Source organism: Cynocephalus volans, chromosome 1 (genome assembly GCF_027409185.1).
Source record: "Cynocephalus volans isolate mCynVol1 chromosome 1, mCynVol1.pri, whole genome shotgun sequence".
Lineage (NCBI taxonomy): Eukaryota > Metazoa > Chordata > Mammalia > Dermoptera > Cynocephalidae > Cynocephalus > Cynocephalus volans.
The window spans coordinates 289,721,119-289,746,066 of NC_084460.1; the positions used below are offsets into that span (position 1 = coordinate 289,721,119).

Consider the following 24,948-nt stretch of genomic DNA (forward strand, 5'->3'; position numbering starts at 1 on the left):
TTAAAAGATAATATGAATCTTTTCAAGAACTTTTTGAAGACCCCTTGTACTGTTGGCTTGAGTTAACATGAATAGTTTTATGGCTTCTAGTCATGCTTTTGGTTGTTCTCATGTTCCTCGTTGCAGATTATAAATCCTAATTATACTTTCCCAGATGCAAGGAGCTGAGCAAAGGCTTACAGAAGGTGCATCCATCAGAGAGGGAGTACTGGGGATGGACTCATTACTGAATTCTCCTTCTTTCAGTACACCTCCAGTGACTGCTCCTACTCCCACTTCCTCCTGACTCCCCACTTTGTAGCCTGGGGCCCTTGGTTCAGTTACTTCTCTAAGTCTCAGTTCTTCCTCTGTAAAATGGGACCAATAATAGTACCCATCTCATGGGCTTGTTGGGAGGATTAAAAAGATAACACAGGGTAAATGCTGAAATCAGGGTCTGGCTGATGGGAAGGCTGCTGCCACTTGAGTGCCCCTGAATTTTCATCTGCAAGTACAAGTACAGTGTCTGATAAAGCTCAAGCCAGTCAGAGCATATCAGAGTCATCTGGAATTATGTAAATCACATAATCCACTTGAAAATATTTGCTAACAATTTACCGAATAAAATATCTATGGATTTCAACAAGCTCTTCACTAGAGATAATAAATGTGTACTTAAAAATAGTGTTTCTGTTTAAAAACAAAGTGAGGTGTTTGGATTTTGACTCGCATTTTGTTTAGCACCCACAGTGTGTCAGGTATCATACAGGATATTTTAATGTGTATTTTCTCTTTTAATTCTTGCAATATTTATTTTACTTTCTCCTGCACATGAGGAATGTAGCTGTATCTAATATAAGGGTGTATATTCTGGGAATTAATTCAGTAACTTAAACATCTGAGTTAATATTTCTTCAGTGCAATAACATTCTTTTTGATTCTTTTATTAGAATCATCAAATCCTCCATTTCACCTGTAGTCTTAGCCTTCAATGGAACTGAAATATAGTGTATAACAGAATTCTCTATGAGACTTTGAGGCCTGCTGACTCTATAATGCCTCTGTCGTCTTTTGTCACCCTGGCAAGGATTCTTTTGGTCCAATTTAAAGAAACCCAGCTCAAGTGAACTTGATTTAAAAAAAAGGGCATCTACTGGCTTACATCATTAAAATTTCCAGTGTTACAGGAACTTCAGATGTGATAAGATTTAGGGGCTCAAATAATATTATCAGGATTCTGTTTCTGTCTCCTGGCTCTATTCCCACCTCCCTTCCCCTGCCCCCACTTGTTATGGCTTCTGTATTAGTTACTTATTGCTATGTAACAAATTATCTCAAACCTAGTGACTTAAAACAACACACATTTATTATTTTACAGTTTCTGTAGGTTAGGAGTCCAGGCATGTCTTATCTGGCTCTTTAACTTCAGGCTTTTTCACAAGACTTCAACAAAGGTATCAGTCAGTACTGGAGTCTCATCTGAAGGCTTGACTGGAGAAGGGGCTGCTTCTAGCACATGTGGTTGTTGGAAGAATTCAGTTCTTTGTGGATTATTGGACTAAGAGTCTCGCTGTCAGCTGTCAGCTAGAGGCAGGTTTCTTGCCACTTGGGAAAGAAAGGGCAGCTCACAATGTGGCAGCTTTCTTCATCAAAGCCAGCAAAGAAAAGTCTGCTAGCCAGGTGGGAATTACAATCTTATGTAATGTAATCATGGAAGTGACATGCTATATTCCATTGGTTAGAAACAAGGCACAGGTCCAACCCACGTTCAGGGTGAAGGGATGAGCAAGGGCGTGAATACCAGGAATCAGGGATCATTAGGAGCCATCTTAAAGTCTGTCTGTCTGCCACAGCTTTATTCTCAGAAAAGCTCTCTCCACATGGTGACACAGTTGACCACTCGCAGCTCCTGTCCTACATCATCCTAAAGTTAGCAATCCTAGAGAAAATAGAGCCTCTGTTCCCTCAGCCTTCATATATGTGGCTGTACCCTTCTAGTAGAGCTCTTGCTTAGAAGCCATACAAATTAACTCTGGCAAACTTAACCACAAAATGACTTACTGGCAGGCTATCAGGTATCTTCTAGAATTGTTGAGAATACTGAAGAACGGGGCTGGAAAAGCCTTTAAAAACTGGCTGAACACTTGTTGCCATCGGCCACTGCCTGGGTCTCATCACTAGATTCTCAACGATAGATACAAGTTGTACCTGATTGGCCAAGTGTAGGTCACATGCCTGTGGTCTAGCTGCCAGGAGGGGAGATGAGGAACTTCCTGTCCCCTCCCCTTGGGCCTCCAATGGAGGTGAGACTGTGTTCTTTGACTGTGACTCTGCTCTGAGATGAGCCCACATGGTTCTTATGGCTTCACTAGGGTCACATTTGTACACAGATGTTCAGCATAACAGGTTGCATGGCTTATAGATTCAGCTCAAATAGAGACAGTTTTCAGAACTTTGTAGCTGGTGGTTCTGTGCTCTTATTTAACATTAACTGTGCCTTACAGACATACAATAAAGCTTCTACAGAAATAGTATGTGGCATTGATGGCATGTTCAGGGCTCTGAGTTATCAAGTAGATAGGCATTTCTGCTTTTCATAGTCAGAATTTTGATTCATATAAGATTTGACCATAAGTAGAATTTATTTTCTTCAAAATTATAGACTAATTTTATGATCCATTTTTTTTTTTTCCTGATCTTTGTGTTGGATCTAGGGATTCACGTATTTCCTTAACTCTTTACCGTCATCATCCTTGGCTATAAATATATGACTTTTTTGTACATGTGGGTACACTGACATCAGGTTTTTGTAAGCCCAAAGCACTTGTATTTTGAAATAAGTTCATGTGTTTTGTCAAGGGTCCTATCCCAGAGCAATTTTGCATAATTTCTTAGAGTGGGACCCAAGAAACAGTAACTTTAAAAATCTCTTCAGGGGATTCTAATGTGCAGCCAGGTTTGAGAACCAGCAGATCGAGATTAGAACCTGAGAAGGGCATCCCGTTCCTTCATGATATTGTGCGTACAGGGAAAGTGCAGAAGTCATTTCCACAGTTCCACAGTTGAGACTGTTTCCTGCTGTCCTTTTTTCTTTGTGTATCCCTGTGATGAACTTCCGTTAGTGGAGATCAACTAAGTCAGTCTCTTCCTGCAACCTTAAAGAGCCCACTACCTTAGAGCCATGGAATTTCCAGTTATGGCACTGCTCCTGAAAATATCTCCAAAAGGCTTAGCTCACAGGAACGTCTGTTTGCTTTATAACAACAGTAGCACATTTAAAATCAGGCTATAAACAATCCAACTTCTCTTTCATTTTATATTTACTTTCTGGAGGTGATGTGCAAATAGTCATTCAAGTGGTATCCAGAAATATTTTTGTCTATAGTAATAGCAGATGGCAGAATGTTTTTCATATGCCAAATTGCACTTATTCTACCACAGTGCAATGTGGAAATGATCATGGCCTCTTTCAAATATTCTAACTCCCCATGTGCATTTCAGTTGTGGGAAGTTTTCTTTCATATCAGTTCAATATGTTGCAGATTTACTTGGAATCCTTGGAATTTGTGCATAGTGTAGTCACATGAAAAGTACTTTGAAAAGGAATATTTTTGAGGTCTCATGATTAAAGGTTATCAATTCAACAAACATTTAATAAACATATTCTGTGTGCTAAGCCAGTGGTTTTCCACTGGGATGGGTGGCTTAGTCCCCAGGGATGATTTTGAGAATTTTCAGGGTTGTTTTTAGTTATCATAATAATTAGCAGGGGTGCTACTGTCATTTGGTGTGCAGGGGCCAGAGGTACTAACTGTCGTGCAGCTTGCAGGACAGTCTTCTACAACAAAAATGGTTCTGTGTTTGTATGTGCACGTGCACATACACACACACAGTCTGTTGAAAGGACATTCATGTAGGTTAAAAAAACCTGCTTATGATTATCTAAGCCTAAAACCTAATATACAGTGACTTTTCCAGGAAAATTGTAAATTGAATTGTAAATGTAAATTGAAGGAAAATTGAACTTTGCTTTATTTGTAATCAAGAGTTATTTAACCTCACATTAAATCACATCACCAATAGAAACCTGCATGTGATGTTTGAGTCACAGAAAGCCCAACTGTAACTGCCTTCATTTGATATTCCCACTTACATGTGGATTCCAAACATAGGTGCAAGCAGAGGGCTACTTGTGATTCCTGGTGGTAATGTGCCTGAGCATTTATAATTCATATTATTTTATGAATATTGTTACTTTCTATTTTATTTTTTCTATTTTTATACTAGGGAATTATGTTGAGTTGTGATTGCGTGTGTGTGTTTAAAAGTGTGTGTGTAAGATGTGCTATTTATAAGTTTACTTTCAAGAAAATAGAGGAAGCATTATAAAATACTTGGGTTATAAGGGAACATTGGGGGTGTAATGAGGTTGAATACCACTGGATTAAGCAGCAGGCAATGGCAGACAACTCCAGGATGCCAGAGGAGTGCAGAGGATACCTTCCTCCTATCACATCCCGGGGGAAAGCACTGGCTGAGTGTGATCAGAAGGGTGTTTTGTTAGGGCATAGCCGGGTGAAGTGGAGGGCATGGGGAGCAGTGCATGTAAAGTCCTGAAGAGTGAAGAATTAATATCGGAGGTAGGGTCCGGGAGCCTGACAGGTGGCCTCAACCCACCCCATCCTCTTACCAGGTTCTTGACTCTACCACAGGAAATGATTCAAGAGCAGAGTCACAGTAGAAAGTGAAAACAGGTTTAATGTAATGAATAAGAGATACAGACTTCACAAAGAGAGTGTGGCATAGCTCCAGAGACTGAGCAAGGCCCACACCAAGTTTAACACAAAAGTAAGAAATACACACTTGAAGTTCAGTACAGAATGCAGGCTGGCTCAAGAGAGTGAGCAGCCATTTGCTGATTGTAAGTTTGATGAGAAATGGAAGAAATACACACTCCACAGGCAGAGTATAGGCTGGCTCTAGGAGAGTAAGCAACAGTCCTGCCTTCTGCTGGGATTCAGCTTTTATAGTTTCTCTGTCTAATGAATATTCAGTGAAGGGTTGGTTTCCAGTTATGTAATATTAGTCTTGCATATGCTCAGTTGGTCTCTTCTTGGAGCGTGTTCATTGGTCAAATCCTGTCACATGCACCAGGCATATTCAAGAATATTCTATGCTCTCTAGCACCTCTATTGGAAGGTCATTCAGCTACCAGGGTTACATAACCCTTCTCTATTGAGCATGCCCAGCCACTGGATTTGCATAAGCCAGCCCCTTGTGGTCTCATTTTCCCTGTGTTGGTGCTGAAAATAGGTCTCACTAACAACAGTAGCTTTCCTCTCAGTGAGGGCCAACAGAAGGGGTCTGAAACCTTGGGGAATGGCTTGTAACCCAGAAGTGAGTGCTGTAACCCAAGCCCAGGGAAACTGAGCATCTCCTATATCAATGTGGCCTTTGCAAATGGCTCGAGCTTGGGGTAGGATAGAACTCGGGGCTGGCAGGAGAGAGAGAATGCTGGAGAGGCAGGCAGTAGTGCATGAAGAGTTTAACAAGCCTTGCTTGTATTTTATTCTAGAAACACTGGGTAATTATCCAAGGGCTTATCGGTTAGGATCAGGTTTGCATGTTAGACAGACATGCCTGTCACAGTGGTGTAGGTAGGCTAGAGGCAGCAAAAGTAGCCTAAGCCAGGGAGAAGCCTGACCCAGCGCAGTGGGAAAGCTCCTGAAGGTTCACATTAACTCCAAAGGTGTCAGACACAGGCAGTCTAACTCCAGGACCTAGGCACTTAACTACTTTTCTAGGTTGTCCCAGAGGCTGGGCTGTAGAGCACATGGGGAGATTTTTGACAAATGGGATCTACTCAACATCGAATATGGAATATGTGGGGAATGGAACTCTAGGATGTGTCTAGTTATATGAGGAAAAGAACACAGCCTCCCTTACAAAATTTCACTGGCTCTTTAATCTCTGTGCCACAATTAAGTGTGTAGGGATAGATTCTCATTCATTTATTTTGTGTGTAATTTCACTTACCTATTGCTTTCACTTAATATGGCACAACCTCTCATTCTGTTTTGAATAATACCACAGACTCTAAGGAAATTTGGTAATCCTACAAAGTTACTGATTATGATTTTTATCTAGGGTGCTACTTAGAAACATTTGCATAAGCCAAATGGGCAAAAGGGTTCTTAACAACTTGCCCCAACAACAACAACAATATTTAGATTATCCACCACATTGATGAGAGAAATACTGTTCTTAAAATGAGAGCCTTCCTCAGTTTCTGTTCCTTTGCGTTTCTAAAAAATAATGAAATTACTAAAACACTATTATAAAAAGTTTGGAAAATAGAAAGGGGGATGTTACCTCCCCACACATTATCTATTACTATTTTTATGTATTTCCTTTAAATCTTGTTTTTAGATATGTATATGTATATTTGTGTTTGTATGTAAGATGGCACACTCCCTTCAATGGATCTGTTTCTCTTACATTAATTGATAATACTGTAAGTGTTTAAAGTTCACACCTAAGGTGAGAGCCATATAAATAAACTATTTCAGCTTCATGGCAGGAGGAGGAAGCAAGAATACTCTTGTTTTTTAAAAACCCCGTACAGGAGTAGAATTTGCAACAGAAGGGCCCTTCCATCTCCATTGCCTGCTTTTCCAAAGATGTGTCATTTTTTTTTAAATGCTCAAGTTCTATATTTTTTTTAAAGGGGGAATTATCAGCTGGTGATAGATATTTCCTATATGGTTACCCTTTTCATCTATTTTTGCTATTTGTACAGTGTTACAAACCCCACCACCACCACCACCACACACACAAAAAAATGTGCTATATGTTATGTATGTTAAGATATTATAATTACATTGTATACAGATATTCTAGTAGTCAGATCCAGTGAAGTAGAGGAGCAATATTTTGAATCTTTCTTTCTCTCAACTTCCAACTTGCAGTTTAGCTACCTTCTAAATACTAGATATCTCTAGTAGTCTGGGCCAGCATCTCAAAGTAAACACAGCAGAATTGAGCTCTTAAATTCTCCCTCACCCTAACTTTTCTTTTTCCAGTCTTCCCCATCTTGGTAAATGATTTTATCATCCATTTAGTTGCACAAGCCGGAAGCCTAGATCTCTCCCTTTCTCTCACTCCTTACACTGAATTCATCAGCAAGTCCTTTCATCTCTGCCTTCAAAATACTTCCCAAATCTATCCACTTCCCTCCACTATCCTTCCCTGATAGAAGTAGTCCTATCAAGATCTTTCCTGGTGGCATTAATGTTTTTCGTAGTCCACTGCCACCACCCTCTTCCAGTCTACCATCGTCTTTCACCAGCTTCCTTACTGGTCTTCTGCTTAAACTGACCATTCTTACCTCTCTGGAGTCTGTTCTTCCAGTGGGGATCACTCTTTAAAATTCTCCTGCTGAAGTTGGTTAGAGCATTGTGTTCATAACACAAGGTCAAGGGTTTAGATCCCCATACTGGCCTGCCACCAAAAAAAAAAAAAAAAGAAAAATTATATTTAAAATTATTCAGTGGCCTCCCATTGTACTAAAAAGACAACCCAAATTCCTTACCATGGCACATAAGGCAAGTATGATCTGACTTTTGCCTGTTTTTCCTAATTCATCTCACGCAATACTTCATCCCTGTATTCCTTGCTCACTGCTCCAGACAGCTAATAGCTACTTCATTTTTAAAACACTACATTTTTCCCTGCCTGAAGCTGTTTACATATGTACTTGTCCCTGCCCGAAGCTCCCATTACCACCTTTGGGCACACTAGCTCCAAATCCTCCAGTGCCACTTTAAATCACACCTCCTAGAGGAGCCATCCAAGACCACTCTGGGGAAAGTATACTTGCTTCTGTACGCTTAACCACAATTTGTAGTTTGTGTGTGAGAGAGAGATTATCTGTCTGTCTGTCTCCTCTACTAGATTGTAAGTTCCAGGAGGCAGGGACCATATTTGTCTTGTTTATACTCATAGTCAATCGCTAAATATTTGATGAATGAATGAATACTATCTACTTGAACCAGCTCGGGGAATTATCTTATTGCCAGGTGTAGGGACGTGGAATTGAGAGCCAAGGAATTGCTAGTATCTTCTTGTTATCTTGGAAGCTCTTTAGTAAAAGAGGCTTCTCAGGCGTTGAAAGAAGAAATACTGCATGTCCTCACTCATAAGTGGGAGCTATAAGAAATAAAGAAAGAAAGAAAAAAAGATACAACTATCATAATAATTCATTGAACTTGCAAAAGGAGAGAACGGAACTGAGACCACCAGAGGTGGGAAAGGGTGGGGAGGAGGAGGATTAGCAAGAATTGGTAAAGGGCCACAAAATACTATTACTTTATATAATGTTAAATATACTAATTATACTGATCTGAGCATCATATAGTGTACATAGGTATTGATATTCAATGCTGTATCCCAAAGACATGTATAATCAATTGTTTCAATAAAATAAGTAAGTAAATAAAAGAGGCTTCCTCTACCTTTGTAATACCCTTTATTTTGTCCAGATTTTGTTTGTCTGGTCCTCAATGTCACCGGTCAGCTCCCAACCCTAAGTGTGCGGTTTGTGCCCTGTTAATCAACCAACATGGATAGTAGAGGGCGCATTGCCAATATCCACCCCCCCACCATTGGGGGATATAATGTTGGAAAGTGGCTAATTTTTACTTCTGAGGATGCAGGTGGCAGGAGTTGGGGAGCGGGGAGGCATGGTAAGGAGAGAGCATGTAGAACACGTCCCTCCCATACTGCCATTGCCAAAGACAAATGCTGGTGTAGTGGCTGAAGAAGGCATCAAGGACAGAAAATAGGCAGTTTAAGAACAGTCTATCTTGGGAAGAAGCAATCCTGTCAAAGTTTTTCCAAGCGGCATTAATGTTCAAAAAGCTAAAAAATTCTCGATCTGTTTTGTTACTGTACTGCTAATCTGGGATCATTTATTAAGATCCTCAAGCCCCAGAGTTTCTGATCAGCTCAGTCCCCACCTGGTATTAACTGCTCTTGCAGGAGGAAATTATGGAAAGTACAATAGGCCACTTCTAAGTCACTGCCTCTTTCTTTAGCTTGTGCAGTGCTGGGTCTCCATCAAGTTAACATCCTTAATGAAGTCATTTGCTCTGCATACACTGTGTGGTTAGGTCTTAGAATAATATATTTTCTGCTTTCTGAGCTATGCTTGAGAGGACATCCCCCTCAACCATGGAAATATGGAAAGATGGAACTTTTATGGAAAAAGCTGAATGTTGGAAGATGATGCACGGTGTTCTCTGGTCTGCCAGCCTTGCTTCCCTTAGTCATTCACAATTATATTAGGGCAATTAGATTATAACTCAAACTTCTGAAAACCCATTTAGAGAGATAAGGAATTCATTTCACTGTACTATTGTGCCCTAAATTGTAAATGAGATTCAAGATTAATTGTTTAATAGGTTAGAATTTTAAATCGAAAATATTTTCAGTGTTATTTTATATCTATATGATTCACCATGAAGGTTGGTTTAAAAAGTTTCAAAAATATTGATGTCATTTTATTATTTTTAGTTAAATTAAAGTTATTACTTTTTAAAAAATTGACCCTGGCCTCTTCTTTGTATCTCTCAAGCTACCACTTTCTTTGCAATTTCTAGAACTAGGTGGAGGGTTTTATACAGCCCAAACACATATAAATTTGGGGAGAGCAGGGCTAAAGTAAAGCATAGTTTGTACTATCTTCCTAGGAAATGGGAAACCAAGTGTCCAGTTCTGTATTTTTATTATAAAATTGCACATCTGTCAGTTAGATATATTTGATGAAAATAATCTCTCTCCTGAGGGGATGATTGTGTATGTGGTGTTTGTGTGTGCATGCAGGCATGCTGTGACTCTCAGTATTTGTGGACATGTGTGGGGGCTTGTTTGGGCAGTAGTGCCGTTTGGTCAGCTAATGGCAACAAGCAGCAGTGCTCTGGTCATCTCTTTCTCTCGAGTGTTCCTTCCTCATTGCCTCTTCTTTTCCTGAGAGCCAACAAGTCTTTCCATAGCTCTGAGACAATGAAAATTACATGTACCCGTCTTGCTTGTGGTGTTTCAGGGGCTCTTTCCCCTGTAGGTTGCTGCTGTAGTACATGAAGAATATTGGTTTTGACTCTGAGTCTTCGTGTGTAGGTTACTGAATGTCACATTTTCAGCTCCATGACTACCATGTCTCAGCAAGCACTCTAAGTGGAAGATCTAGAGGTTTTAACTTGCCTCCTGATTCTCTTGATGAAATAATCCTGGCACACTTGAATTATTCATTCTATACATCTTTGAGTGCCTGATGACAGTGAATGGGATGCCTTGGGTAGCAAGGCGACCAGCTGGATGATATCTTTTCATTTATTCTTCTATCATGCAACATATATTCAGCTGGGGCTGACCTGTGCCCAACGCTGGGCTTTGCCAAATAGTTCAGGCAGGAACCAGTGAGGGCTAGAAGTGTAGCTGAGGTCATAGGAATGGAAAGGCTGGGATGGATATGAATAGCATTAAAAAAAGGGGGCAGGACCTAACAGCTGAGATGGGAGTGGGACCCCAGAAAAGGCAAGTTTAAGGTGCAGATGTGTGTGTGTGTGTATAGAAGGCAGCAGGCAGCTGGAGATTGAGAGCAGGTGCTTAGAGAAGAACTCATTGTGTAGGACCCGTCTTTGTGGTAAAATGTGGAGGTTGTCAAGAGAATCCCCAGTAATTTCTTAAACTTGGGCTGGGAGGTTGTTTAGCCAGTGAATTCCACAGGGGCAGTCCCTGGCCCTACACCCAACTGGGAATCACCACAGGCTCCTAGGAATATTGCCACTTCTTTAGAAATGTATATTTGAAAAATAAATTTTATACATGATCCCAGTCTTCGATGCTAGTTTAAGAAGAGAGGAACCAATTTAATGCCTGAAATCATCTTACAAACTTGAAGTTTAAATTTTTGTTTCTTTTTGCTGTGCAACTGAAAGATATATATGAAGGCTCCTTTGGCGGGTGTGGGGGGATACCTGTGGGCATCTCGGTCTCTTGTTGAGTTTCACTTGCTCTTAACTTCACTAGTCAGTTGTGTATAAAAGCGTAGCAATCTGCTCCGCTGGGATCACATATAGACATTCACCATCCCTCACAATGGCTGGATAATTCCAGATTTAATTGTGAACAGAAAAAACTGATTACGTTGATGTTTTGTGATAAGAGGTACAGAGGAAAACTGAAATCACTATAATGGCTTGTCTTGACAGAATGCTTCCACTGCGCTGGAGGAGCCAGCCCACTTCTCTTGGTCAAGGAGGGGTGTTGCATTTTAAACATGTGGTGGTTGTTATTTGCTGGAGTTTTTTTTAAAGGTAGGAAATATTCTTTGGGCTGAGTTTAATGCTGCTCAGCATGAAAGACGTGATGTGGAACAAAGCCTGCAGACTGTGACTAATTGACATGCACTGGGCTAATGAGAAGACAGAATGTCTCTAATCAGCAGCAGAACAAACACTCACAAAGGGTCTCCTTCCCTCCTAGGACTTCCTTCGCCGGGCATCTGGCTGGGATTCTTGTTGGACTAATGTACAGTCATGGGCCTCTGAAGAAAATCATGGAAACATGTGCAGGTACAGAACAAAACGCCTCTGGCATGACAACAAGTTGGGAGTTCATCTTATTTTAATGTGAACAGAAACAACCCCAAGTTTCCCTGTGGTTCAGCTTAGGAATTCCCTAACAATGCTCGTTTTTCTTTGTAAGCCAAGAGGTAAAGCAACCATTGCAGTTCCTCACGTCAATCCACAAAAGACGATGTAAACCCAAATTTTAAATTTGAGGCTTTCTTAAAGGAACAAATATTGGTATATATTTATACCCTCAACCTTAATGCTACTCACAGAAAAGTCTGCTTTCCTCAAAAATTTAGAGAACTAAAGTGGGCTTAAAATAATGCGTTCTTCTATGATATTCCATGAATTAATATATGTTCAAAGCACAGTAAAAAAGAAAAAGCAAACCTGGACTGAAGTGCAAGGCCAGTATTTTAAAGAATTCAGAATGACCACTGTGTCTTTGGTGGGCAAGACATATATTCATGCATGGCCAAGCCAGTCTGTTACTGCTTAAATCTTGGAACCTACCTTTTTTTTCCCTGTGTTTTTTTTTCTTTGTTTTTCCCTTCAAATTGATGCTCAATGAAAATATTTTATTTAGAAATATATGCATTTTTTAGACTTCTTAATTTAAAATGCTACACTGGTTTTGACTTGTAAGAAAACTATTTTGCAAACACTTGTTTTATAGACCATGCAAGTTCCAATATTTCATCTTTTATTCATGGGAAATCTTCTGAGACTATTTTACCTTTTCTTGAACCATAAATAATTTGTTTTCACAGTTTGTGCCAATGACTGGTATTCTTGAGAACCATATAATATTCATGATATTAGAAAGCTTTCCAGGCACTACACTGTTGACTTTATTAGCAGGTTGTGTTCACTTTTGGATGATTGTTACAGTCTGTGTTACATCGAAGCAGATTTCTGTTTTCTCACATTGGCTTATTACTGTGTTTCTAGTGTGTGTGTACCAAGAGGAGGCAGCAGGCATTTCATTTATTAAAAATGTCCAGTTTTATATTTTCAATACAATTTAATTATGGAAATCTAGTGATGAGTACTGATAAGGGAATAGAAATGATTCTTGGGAGTTTAATGTTTTGTTTCATTTTTCTTTGTGTCTCAAGATTAAGTGGTTATTAGTAAAGCTTTACGTCAACATATTATGAAATTTAGGCAAGTGCTTTGTTTAATTTTTAAAAAGTTTTCCCCCACAATTAAAACATTTAAATTCTTAGTTTTCCTCCTTAAAATATTGCCTGTGTTGTGTGGAGACTTATTTTTATGTCACTCTATTTTTGAAGTAATATGGTAGAAAATTAAATACAAAAAATAGAAAATATTTTAAAAAATATTCAGTGCGATGTGCCTGTAAACTCTCTGCCTTTTTTCTGGCAAAGCCGGAGAGAGACTCTTGAGTGAGCTGAGAACTGAAGTGACACAGGAATCCTGTGGAAAATGACCGAGCCCATGGAGGCTGCTGTCTGATACCCCCTAGAAGAGGAGGGTCACGCTAAGGGTTTGCCCGTCACTCATTCCGGTCTCCATTCATTCAGCAGTGCCAAAGCAACAGTCCTACTGCCTTTCATAGGGACAAGAAAAAAGCCCCTTAAGAAGGGCAGGGAGCATGGCTCTCCCAACACCCTTATTGGGGGAAGGTTCCGGCTTTAATCCAGAGCATCTCCATTTGTACAGAGGCATCAAAGCCCAAGCTTGGTACCTTGAGAGGTTATGTCAACAGGAACTTTTAAGGAACTTCAGTGAGTGTAAGTTAGGGTTTCATTGTCTCCCCCCCTCCGCCCCCCATTTTGTTCTCTGTAGGTTTCGAAACAAAAAAGAGTTTATTTTAAAAATTGTTTAGAAATCATTTGAAATGACTCTGGTCTTTGTCACAAAGAACCTCCTAATTGTTGGAAAGATTAGCAGTTAAGGTCTTGTAGCTACCATTAAAATGTTGGTTTCTTTCATGTTTAGGCATTTTTTCTTCCAGTATTGGTTACCCAGGACAGCAGTACTACTTTAATAGTTCAGGTAAGTATATTGTTTCATTTAATAAATTTTAACTTATTTTTAAAATTATAGTATTTGCCACTATGGAGCTACTTTAAGATAATACTAGTTTATGCTATAGTAGAATAGTTCATGTGTTACGTAGTTGTGCCTCTAACATGCCTGGAAGCTAGATGAAGAGGTAAACCAGGGAGAATGTTTGGGTGGATTGGTAGGGAAGGCCAGGGAAGGAGGTAACTCTGGTATGAAAATATTATGTGATTGGTGTGAGGTCTCTCATGCATGATAAGATTTATACTAGACCCAGGTCCCTTGATTCTCAGCCTAAGACTTTACTGCTGGCAGAGTGTTTGAAATTGTATCAGGTATGTGATTCTTCACAGTCCACCCCACATACATACTTAGGAAGATTCATGCTTACCCTAAGATGCTAAAATAGCCATTCCTCTAATAAATACCATGTGACTTAAAGAGGTAAATGTATTTTTCTAGATGTCTGTGTAACTAGGTAGAAAGGACTTAATGTTAAAAGCATAAGACCTATTTTAGGATAAAGCCTTTGCATTCCAGCCTGGGGTGGCCATGGGATCCTATACCAGTGGTATCCTATACCAGTACCAGCAGACAGGTGTTAAAGAAGCCATAGCCTGTGGAACCACTGAGTGTTTTAATGCAGCGTACAAAATGTTGAAATTCTAAACTCCAATGTGATGGCTTTAGGTGGTGGGGCCTTCGGGAAGAAATTAGGTCATGAAGGTAGAGCCCTTATGAATGGGATTATGGCTTTTATAAAAGGAATCCCAGAGAGCTCTCTAGCCCCCTTTCTGCCATGGGAGGATATAAGAAGTTGGCCATCTACAACCCAGAAGAGGGCCCTTGCCAGAACTGACCATGCTGACACCCTGATCTCAGACTTCTAGCCTCCAGCACTATGAGAAATAAATGTTTGTTGTTGAAACCACCCAGTCTACAGTTATTTGTTATAGCAGCCCAAATGGACTAAGACACTTTGATATTCATGTCAATTGAGAACCACTACAGCTGAAATCTAGGATCAGCAGCTTTTTCTATAATGAGCCAAATAGGTAATGTTCTCAGCTCTAAGGGCTATATTGGCCATATGGTGTCTGTTGCAACTAGTCAACCTGTCCTTGCAGCATGAAAGCAGCCATAGATAATTCATAAACAAATAGGTATAGCTGTGCTCCAGTGAAATCTTATTTACAAAAATAAGCAGTGGGTTGGACTTAGACTTGGAATTGTAGTTTTCTGACTCCTGGCTTAAATAATATAGGAACAAAGAATTATTGTTAAGAATCATTTATATATTATTATTTAAAGCAAAATAATAATATTGCTTTTGCTTTATTTTCTCATAGATTGTTCTTAGCCGCAGACTGGTTTACCTAGTAGCATTTTGTGAGTGGTCACATTGTGCAGAGTGCAAGACTAGCCATTGCGAGAGAGAAAAAAACGAGCTGCAGTCCCAGTCTCAGTGAGCTTATAAACTAGGAGTGGGAATGTAGGCACCACATATTTGAAAAGATGAAAAATAGAAACCAGTAGGACTAATCCGGGAGTGGAAAATAGGATACTGAACCATGGTGTGGGGTGGCACAGAATAATGGGAAGATTGCTAATAGTGCTAGATTTGTTGAGCTATTACTGTGCCTCCGTCTAGTCAGTCTCCACCCCCAGCTTTCCTCTGTGACTTTTCATCTCGGGGAGAGTCTGCTGTGCTCTGCTCCTGTTCCTCTTCCCTGTACCACAGTCTAGAAAGTGCCTCCAGGCTCATTTTCTTTATTTCCTTTCTCTCAAGGCTGAAAATCCCGTACTATCTATTATACGGTGTCTGAAAATAGTTGTTTCATATATTTTCTCCAGTGTTCTATTTGATTTTGGTGGGAGGGCTAGTCCAGTCCTAGTTGCTCATTCATCACAGACGTAGAAGTCCAGTCCAGCAATATTAATGTAGTGGATTCAGTGCTTAGTCTGGGAGGGGCAAGTGGGGTTGCGTTGAAGGAGGTTATCCAGAGGAAGTGGAGTGCTGGGTTTTGATGGGTGAATAGAAGTCAAGGAAAGCAACAGGAGGAAAGGGCCTTCCAGGGAAAGGAAACAGTACTTGAAAAGGCCTATTTGGGATTATCCAGAACGTCCTGGTGAGCTGATGAAGGATGTAATCAATAGAGTGATACTATTAGAGTTACATTCAAGCTGTGTTTTCTATGTAGTTCTGAAGTCTTGGATTGTGATTATCAATCCTGGCTGTGTATGTGAATCACCTGAGGAGCTTCTGCAACATATCCATGCTTTGAATTTACCCCAGATCCGTGAAATCATAATGGGGGTAGAGGCAGGGACTTCGACTTTAAAATTTTTTCAAAAACCCAAAAACCTTACATGATTGGGGTTCCCTCAGATTGGGGACCACAGAAGTGAATGCTATCACTGTCCCAAGAAGAGGCTTCACTTTGAGCCTCTCCCTCTGCTGATGCTTAAAATCCTAGAAACTTGGTCTTGGTGCAGAGGGACGGTTGTTGTACAATGCCAGCTCACCTGCTCCTACCTGTAGACTCACTTGAAGAGAGAAGGTGTGATAAGTAGTTATGGACAAAACTAATAAGTTTGGAAGAGCACGGGGTCCTTTTAGTTGTTGCTTATAGAGACCAGTTGACACTGACCTAAGTATAGGAGAAGTTTTACTGACTTACATGGCCAGGAAGAGCCGGCTTGGACAGGAAGACCATCGTGATTCTTTGAGTATCTCCCACTGTGGTTTCTTTCTTCCCTCTGACTTTATTCTCTTCATGAGGCAGGGGATGCATCTAACAGCTTGAAGTTATTGGAGGAAACAGAGCTTCTCTTCTGGTTCAGTTTTTAAAATTCCCCAAAGAAATAGTAATGTTCTTCCTGGCAAAGATAGTAGTAAGAATATACTGGTGCATAGATACGGCTTAAGCTATCATAGATTACCTAGTCCTAACATCTGCCTGACAGCTGGGAAGTTGAGGCTTAGAAAAGCTAAGCAATTTGACTAAAGTCACACAGGTAGTTGTAGAACTATGACAAAAATGCAAGTCCCTACTTTCTAGCCCCTGCTTTTTCTATTTTACAAGTACAGAAGATGGGCACTCTGCCAATTTAACCTTACAAAATAGGGCAGTTGTACTCACTACCTTTTCCCTTTTTTTTCTTTCTTTTTTCATTTTGTTTTCTTTCTTTCTTTTTCTCTCTCTCCTTTCTCTCCTTCTTTCCTTTTGTACTCTATTTAAAAAAAAAGAAAAAAAGGGAAACCTGCTCCTTTCCTCCTTCATATGGAAGAGTCATAGGCACAGCTGACACACAGACCCAAGAAGTAAAGGCAAAAATAAAAGCCCCTTTTACCTTTCTTATCCTTTATAAGATTACCATATTTATATTCTTTCCTCTGAAGTGATTAGATTTCTTCAGAGGCAGAGCTACATAATGCCAGGTGGTCATGGTAATGGTCATCTAGGGAACTTTTATGAGAGCATATGTATCTGTTACAAGTAATGATTTATTCTTATATGGCTGTCCTTAGCTGGAAAAGTCTTTATAGGTCAGAGAGTCTCATGAATGTTTAAAAAGCTGTTACCAATTTTTCTAATCTTGGTGGTGTTTCTTGATCTCCTTTGCCATGAAATCCTGGTATGTGTATAAGGAACAGATGGAGTCGTTAATAGAATAATGATAACCAGAATTTCTACTACAGAGCCAAAGTTTACAGCTAAAAAAGACATTGTAGGATATAATTTAAACTTATTATCTTTAGTGTTTGATTATTACATTTGTCCAGGAATGTTTATTATGAAGATTTAAAAACATCTGATTGGCTGGCAGAACAGCTGTAGAAAATTTATGGTCCTAGGAGACCTGTTCTCATTTTAATAGATATTGATGGGATTTTTGGTCTTGATGATTTATGATTGATGATATAGAACATTTAACTACACTAGTCTTTTTGACTTAAGGCACCAACTCTCTCTCCTCATGTTTTGTCTGACAAGTACCAAATTAGGTTTTATAATATTCAGATGTTTAGAGTTGTCAACTTTATTTCATTAAAGCACTGTTAGATTGTTCTTAAATAAGAAATAACAAGAAAAATGTTTTTCTATATCAAGAAATGTTGTCTCATCACTGCTAATGTACCTGGCAATTAAAACGCTACAGATATTTGTAGTATTTGTATAGATGAGTATTCAGAGACTTTGGGTTATTTTGGATATTGAAATAGCTGAGCACTTTTGGGGGGTAGATAGGTAGAAATGCTGCTGAGACCCTTCATAACAGAATGACTTTACACAAGGGTTTGAAAGTGATAATGAGCCATATGGGAAATTATCCAATATGCTTTTTGTGTTGCAGTAAAATAATTGGCACTCTTAGGGAATTGGACAGTCCCTGTATTCAGAGATTGCTGAAGCATCCCATGGTATTCAGTGACTTAGCCATAAATATTTCATTAGTGTTTTAGAATGGTTGCCCCTTTCTTTTGTTCTTTGTGGATATATTAATTGTGTTTTGACCATTTGCCCTTGTATTAAAGGTCTTTTTTGGTGAGGAATATAGAAAGCAAGAATTGTAACACTGATACAGTCTTCTTTACTCCCAGGATATGAAACTTCCTGGTGAATGTTCTCTGACACAGCAGTGGGGGCTGAATTTTTCTGATGCTTCTATTGGGCAGAGGAGAGAAGGAATATCCATATTTAAAATTGTATCCAGATCTCATTTTGTTCCTAAACCATTGTGAGGATTTAGAAAATTTACCTCTTTCTCCTGTTTTAAATATCAATAATGTTAATATTTTGACATGGGAAACACATGAGAGAGAATATGGAAGTTGGGTTATTGGAGGTATTTAGTAAATCCTCACTAATTTTTACTGCATTAGGAGCAAGGCTTTTCAGAATTAGCCCCCCAAATCCTGAACAATTTTATTTAATGTTTATTTAAATCATTCATTTTTGTTACTTTCAAGGACATTCAGTAAAAAGAACCAAGCACGAAGAGTAATGTAATAATCAGTAAAAATGGGCAAAGGATCTGAATAGTCATTTCTCCAAAGAAGATATATGAATGGCCAATAGGCACATAAAAAGATGTTCAACATCAGTAGTCATCAAAATCACAGTGAAATACCACTTTATACCCACTAGGAAGGCTATAATTAAAAAGACAGATAATAGCAAATGTTAGTGAGGATGTGGAGAAATTGGAACCTCATACACTGCTTGTAGGAATGTAAAGTGGTGCAACCACTTTGGAAGACATCCTGGCATTCTTCAAACGGTTAAATCGAATTATCTTGTTAACCAGGACCATACTCCTTGGTATATACTCAAGAGTAATGAAAACATATGTCCACATAAAAACTTGAGTACAAATATTTATAGCAACATTATTCATAACAGAGAAAAGGTGGAAATAACCCACATGTCCATCAACTGATGTGAGGATAAACAAAATGTGGAATATCCATACAATGGAATATTATTTGACCATGAAAAGGAATGAAATACTGATACAGGTCACAACACTGATGAACCTTGAAAACATTACACTAAGTGAAATGAGCCAGACACAAAACACCATGTACTCTATGACTCTGTTTATATGAATTGTCCAGAATGGGCATATCTATAGAGACAGAAATTAGATTAGCATTTACTTAGAGCTAGGAGGGATGGGAGATTGAGAGCTGTGAGCTAAAGCGTACGGATTTCTTTTTTGGGATTATGAAAATGTCTAAAATTGATTGTGGTGATGGTACAACTGTATGAATTTATTAAAAACCACTGAGTTATATACTTTAAATTGGTGAATTGTATGATATGCCAATTTATATCTCAGTAAAGCTATTCTACATCATCAATAGACACAAGTATTTTAGGTGACAAATATTTATATACGCACAATTATATAGATTTTCAGCTAAAACTAGATTAGTGTGTGTTATTGTCATTCTAGTATTTATGTGAAAATAAAGATTTCTAGAGTGCTGAAAATTTTTATGGGAAATAAACTTTTCTTTTTAATTTTGCATATTTGGAAAGTACTTTGTTCACAACCAGTACAAAAGTAAATTTTAAAATAGGTTCAGGACCAATTATGAAAAGTTCTGAATATGAAATCTCAGTTAACCAACTTCTGCCTTATAGTGTTTCTCTTTTTGGCTTGATTGTGTCTTCTCTATACATAGTCTTATTAAAGCTATTGCTCAGGCATGTTCTATGTTGGATGATATGGAGCTGTATGACCAAGATCATAGTAAAGGTGAGGAATCTTCAACAACACCTAAAGCACATTAATTAAACATTTGAAATACATCTTCAAAGTGTATGATAATGACAGGAAAGCAGGGAAAACATTAAACAAGCTGTTACTTCTCTCTCATCACACCATAGTGAAATTGGTAATCTGTAGGGGGAAAAAAATCTCTTCCAAACAAATTCTGTAACAGTTGGCAACTAAAGAAAATGTAAGGCATAAACTCAAATTGGCTGAAAAAATTGATGGAAATATTTTGCAAAAACGAACTTTGCTCTGTTATTGACCTTTATTAATGGGGTCTCTATCTATGGTACTGAAATCATTATTTAATGAACAGATTATCTACTTTCTTACCTTATCTAGCAACCAATTTTTCAAAAATGCTATCAGTAGATATTACAATCTCTGACATAGAATTATAATTACAGAGAAGTTGGCTTGTACATCTTAACGTTGTCATTACTGTCTGAAATATGATACCCAGCACAGAAATTCTCTAGTATGGGTATTAAATAAACATTGGTCTACGTCTCATCATAAGGAGCCACAAGACCATAAGGCTTTATCAGTTGTTTCCATTTATTATCTTGAGTCAAGTCAGAACTTCATTGAAAATACTCCAAGTGTTGAATAGCTCTACTCTGAAAGAATCTGTTCTGGATATCAATAGCCCTTTCTTGTCCTCTCCCCAGTACCTCTGACTACCTTCTAAATTAATATCTCTGTTCTTTATTAGCATGTAAAGGCCCCTTCATGTTGGGTGGATACTGCAAATACAGCAGTGACAACACAAACATTGCCCACCCTCCTGGAGGCATTCTTTGTCACTTTTTCTTATTTTGAGAATTACTATTACACTAAAATTAATGACATGAATTCTTTGCTTGTCTTTGCTTATGCAAAATAGGAAGTATGAAACAAAAGAACAGTCCATGGCTGTGTCTTGTAACCTTTTTATTGTGCCTATAGGCCACTCCGGGTATCAGGATCATTATCCATATGGCAGGCAAGGTTACTATGAAGAAGCACCCAGGAACTATGATATGTACACAGCAGGACTGAGTGAAGAGGAACAACTGGAGAGAGCTCTGAGAGCCAGCCTCTGGGACCGAGGTAGGAGTCTTGCACCCTTCAGTTATTTAAAGCATACCTCATGTGGTGAGATGGTCTGAAAAAAGGGCTGTTTGTAGCAAATTAAACTTTAAATAGTTTATAAAAAGGATATGTAGATGACAAACGTGTGCAGATTGTGATTACAAAGAGTGGGGTGTGATGCCATATTCCCAGCAACCTAAGCTGATGAGGTGCCAGACTGTGTACATATTTTTAAAGTGGCTCTTTTTATAGGTCTGCTGCACTCAGTGCTATGGCATTAAAGTCATGAAACTTAAAAAAAAAACTTAGATACATGAAAAAAGGGATTTACTTTGGAATTCATATCTACAAAGCAGGCTTTATGTCTCTATATATCAAAATGTAACCCATAAACTTCCCACAAATCTCTCTCAAAATCACATGAACTAAGAACCAATCTCTCTGGGGGAAGAGCCCAGGAATATGTATTTTTAACAGGCTTTCCAGAAGACTCTTTAGCAAACTGATATATGAGAACCACTGTATTTGTTCTGCCATCTTTGTTCTGGGTTTGGCTCAAGAGTTTGGGTATTACTGTTTTATTGTTGTTAGCAATGACTAAAAATTGTCTATTCATTCAGTGTTTCATGTACTATGTTAGGTACAATAGGGAACAGAGAGAGAAAAAAGATAGAACCTGCTCTCAAAAAGTTCACCATCTCTCATTGGGCATATGCCTGCTGGTTGTTAAAACATACAAGAAAACCATAAATATAAGTATCAGATGCCTAAGAGAGGCCCAGGCCAAATGCTAGAGGCAGGGGCAGGGTGCACTTTTTTCTTAACTAGAGCTGTCAGGTTTTCACACAGGAGGTGATATTTGAGTTGGGCCTTCAAGAATGTGTAGAGTTTGCAGAGATGTGGAAGTGCATCAGCACAGACACAGTAGTAAGGGGTGTGCATGTTCAGCCAGCCCTCACTTTGTCGAGCAGAGCATTAAGAGAAGAAGGGGGAGAAGAGTGGGAAGCTAGGCTGGGGCCTGATCAGAGATCCTAGAATTAAATAGGCCAACTGGAAAATGGATTCAGTATATGGTGTAAATACCAATAGAGTTCTGCATGGGATAGTGATGCGATCAGAGGTGTTTTATGATTCTGGCCGCAGTCATTCTGCAAACAAGGAGTGAGCACTTGTGGGGTACCAAGCCTAATGCTAGATGATGAGAATGCATAAATTATGAGAACACAGTGTCTGACTTTAAGTAATACAGTCTTAGCAGCAGCAGTGTGCATGGAGGTGGGGGATGACAGCAAGCGGGGAGACAAGCTGGAAGACTGTATTACAATAGTCCGAACAAGAAATCTAAATTATGAAAGTGCAGGGGAAGTGGAGAGTAAGATATGTCAGTATTTCTCATGTGAAGAGTATTAGTAATCTATCGCTGTGTAACAAATCACTCTAAAACTTGTGGCTTAACACACTAAACATTTATTCTTGCTTATGCATTCCTGGGTCAGCTGGGCCAGGCTTACTTGATCTTGGCTGGTGAGCTCAGGTGTCTACCATGGTCAGCTGGGGGCTGGCTGCTCTAGAATGGCCTCATTTACATGCCCATCTGACTGTTGTCTCATGGTGGTGAGTAGCCCATTCCTCAATCCTCATCCAGCAAGCTAGCCCAGACTCATTCACAAGGCCACAGCATTACAGCTCCAGAGTGTGGAAATAAGCAAGGCTTATGGTGGCACAGTGTCAGTTCCACTGCATTAGGTTACTAAACCAGCTCAGGTTCATGGGACAGGAAATAGATTCCATCTTTTGTTAGAGGTACAGCAAAGTCACATTCCAAAGGTTGTGGATAGAGTGAGAGGTGGAGAATTGGGGCCATTTTCTTAAAACACTACATCACATGCTGTCAGTGGACTGCCAGCATCACAATCACTAGAAGCACACCTTAGCTATGGAATCCCAAAATTTGGGCGAAGAGCCCAGAACCTACATTTTAACAAATTCTTATGGTTATTCCTATGCACACAGGGTTTAATCACTACTGGGCTAGACATGAAATATTATGGGACAGGTAGGGCAGGCAAAGCTTCTAAGCATGGACTTTGTACAGCTCATCTTCATCTCTTTCTAGACTGATTTCAAATAAAGTTTGAAGAACCAAGGAATACAGCATTATAGAAAAGATTCAGACCTATATTTTGGGGGAAAACATCCAATTATTACCTTCTGTTAAGAAAATGTGTAGTCTAAAGTAGCAGGGCTTCACAAATGTTGAAAAGGTGATCAAAAGTCAGAAGTAAAATCAGGTAACGTGAGTCGGAATATCTGAATGTGGGATGTAGAAAATCTCTCATGTTAAGTGTAGTCAGAGAAAGGAAATGCAAGAAGACAAGCCTGTTTTTGTGGTTTTATCTCTAGAGGTTTCTTATATGCCCCATCAGTAGATATACAGGTAGTTAATAGTAGCAGAACTACTCAGAAAGAGAAAGAAAATATGACTTCCTTAATAATTCGGTCTTTGTCTCTCTCAGCGATATGAGCATGGGAGATCTGTAGGTTAAAGCATCCTCTGATGGGTCTGGTGATTTTGGAGCAATTTTAGAGACTTGAAAATAGCTATAGAGGAAGGGTCTTGTATTTTGTGGATCAGAAAGAAGTTAGAGTAAATTTTTGAGACTGTTTCATTCATAAAGGTACCTTTATTATTAGGTTAATGTACGAGGGCACTTCAAAAAGCTCATGGAAAAATTCATATCACCTTTCAATTATATTTTTCCACAAACTTTTTGAAGTACTCTTGTAAGTTACTTTCTCCTGCTTAAAAATAAGTGCTATTTAAGTATTTAGTAACAGGCCAAAAAAAAAAATCAGACACATATTACCTTTAGAAATTTCAGAAAATAATCTGATAGTGTTTTTTATAAATTTCAATCTTATTGTTTAAATATACTTTTTATAAAAAATTAGAGAACAGTATACTAAATAGCAATAGAAATAACTTAAATTTTCTACTACCTTTATTTTAAATTATTTTTACATTTTATCATCTTATCCTTAAAACACTTCAGTGAAGTTAAGAAAAGAATTATTTTTACTTTAAAAAAAGTTTTTTATACATCAGAGAGTACAAGATTTGCTTGGTGAGAAAAATATTTCTGAGACTGTTTTGAAGACAATGGTTTAGTTTCTACCTCTGCCTAACTAGTTGTTTGGTCTGGAGAAATCTGGCTTCTACTTTGTGAGTATGGAGTTAATTTCTAAAGTTCTTTACAGTATAAAACTACTAGGACTAAGAGATCCAGAGTTTGTACTGAATTCTTTTCACTATCTCACCTTTCATTTTAACAGTTGTAGATTTTTTTCTCCTTTTCCCTTTTCTCTACAGATGTATTTTCAGAATTTAAAGCATATTCTTTTTCTCATTCACAGAATCACAAAAGCACTGAGATTGATATTTGTATAACACAACATATTACTTGACAGTTGTCACTCAAATGGCCACTTGGTACATCTAAAACATTGTTTAGCATTCTGTATTACAGTAAATGTATTCCACTATCAGCATATCTAGTCACTTTTTTATGTAATGGAAAATTTATATTATTAAAATATTATTTATTGAATAAATTGTGTTGGAAAAATTAAGTAGCTTGGGGGGAAAAATCAGATTAGATCTTGATCACAATGTATATTCAAATTCTAAACTAATTAAATAAAATATAAACACTAATAAATATTCTAAAAAGTTAAGAAACCATAAGAAGAAATGCAGGTAAATAGTTAATTATTGATTTTTGAATACAGACTTTCTAAACAGAAAAACCATGAAAAAATTATAGAAGATAAGAGCAATAGATTTTCTAATAAAAAAATTGACAAAGAATTAATATTAAATGTAAAGAACCCATTTACATAAATATGTAAAGAAGCCATACAATGCAATAATTAACACTAACCC

General features: G+C 38.4%; 1 protein-coding gene across 4 annotated transcripts in view; it reads left to right on the forward strand.

The window, feature by feature from the left end:
* RHBDD1 (rhomboid domain containing 1) overlaps window positions 1-24,948 on the forward strand; it is a 183,128-nt gene that overhangs the window by 99,837 nt on the left and 58,343 nt on the right. For all 4 annotated transcript variants that reach the window (XM_063075484.1, XM_063075503.1, XM_063075474.1 and 1 more), the window contains 3 exons: window positions 11,524-11,612; window positions 13,578-13,634; window positions 20,880-21,023. In XM_063075484.1, coding sequence (XP_062931554.1) covers window positions 11,524-11,612; window positions 13,578-13,634; window positions 20,880-21,023 — 290 coding nt within the window. The remainder of the gene's footprint in view (window positions 1-11,523; window positions 11,613-13,577; window positions 13,635-20,879; window positions 21,024-24,948) is intronic.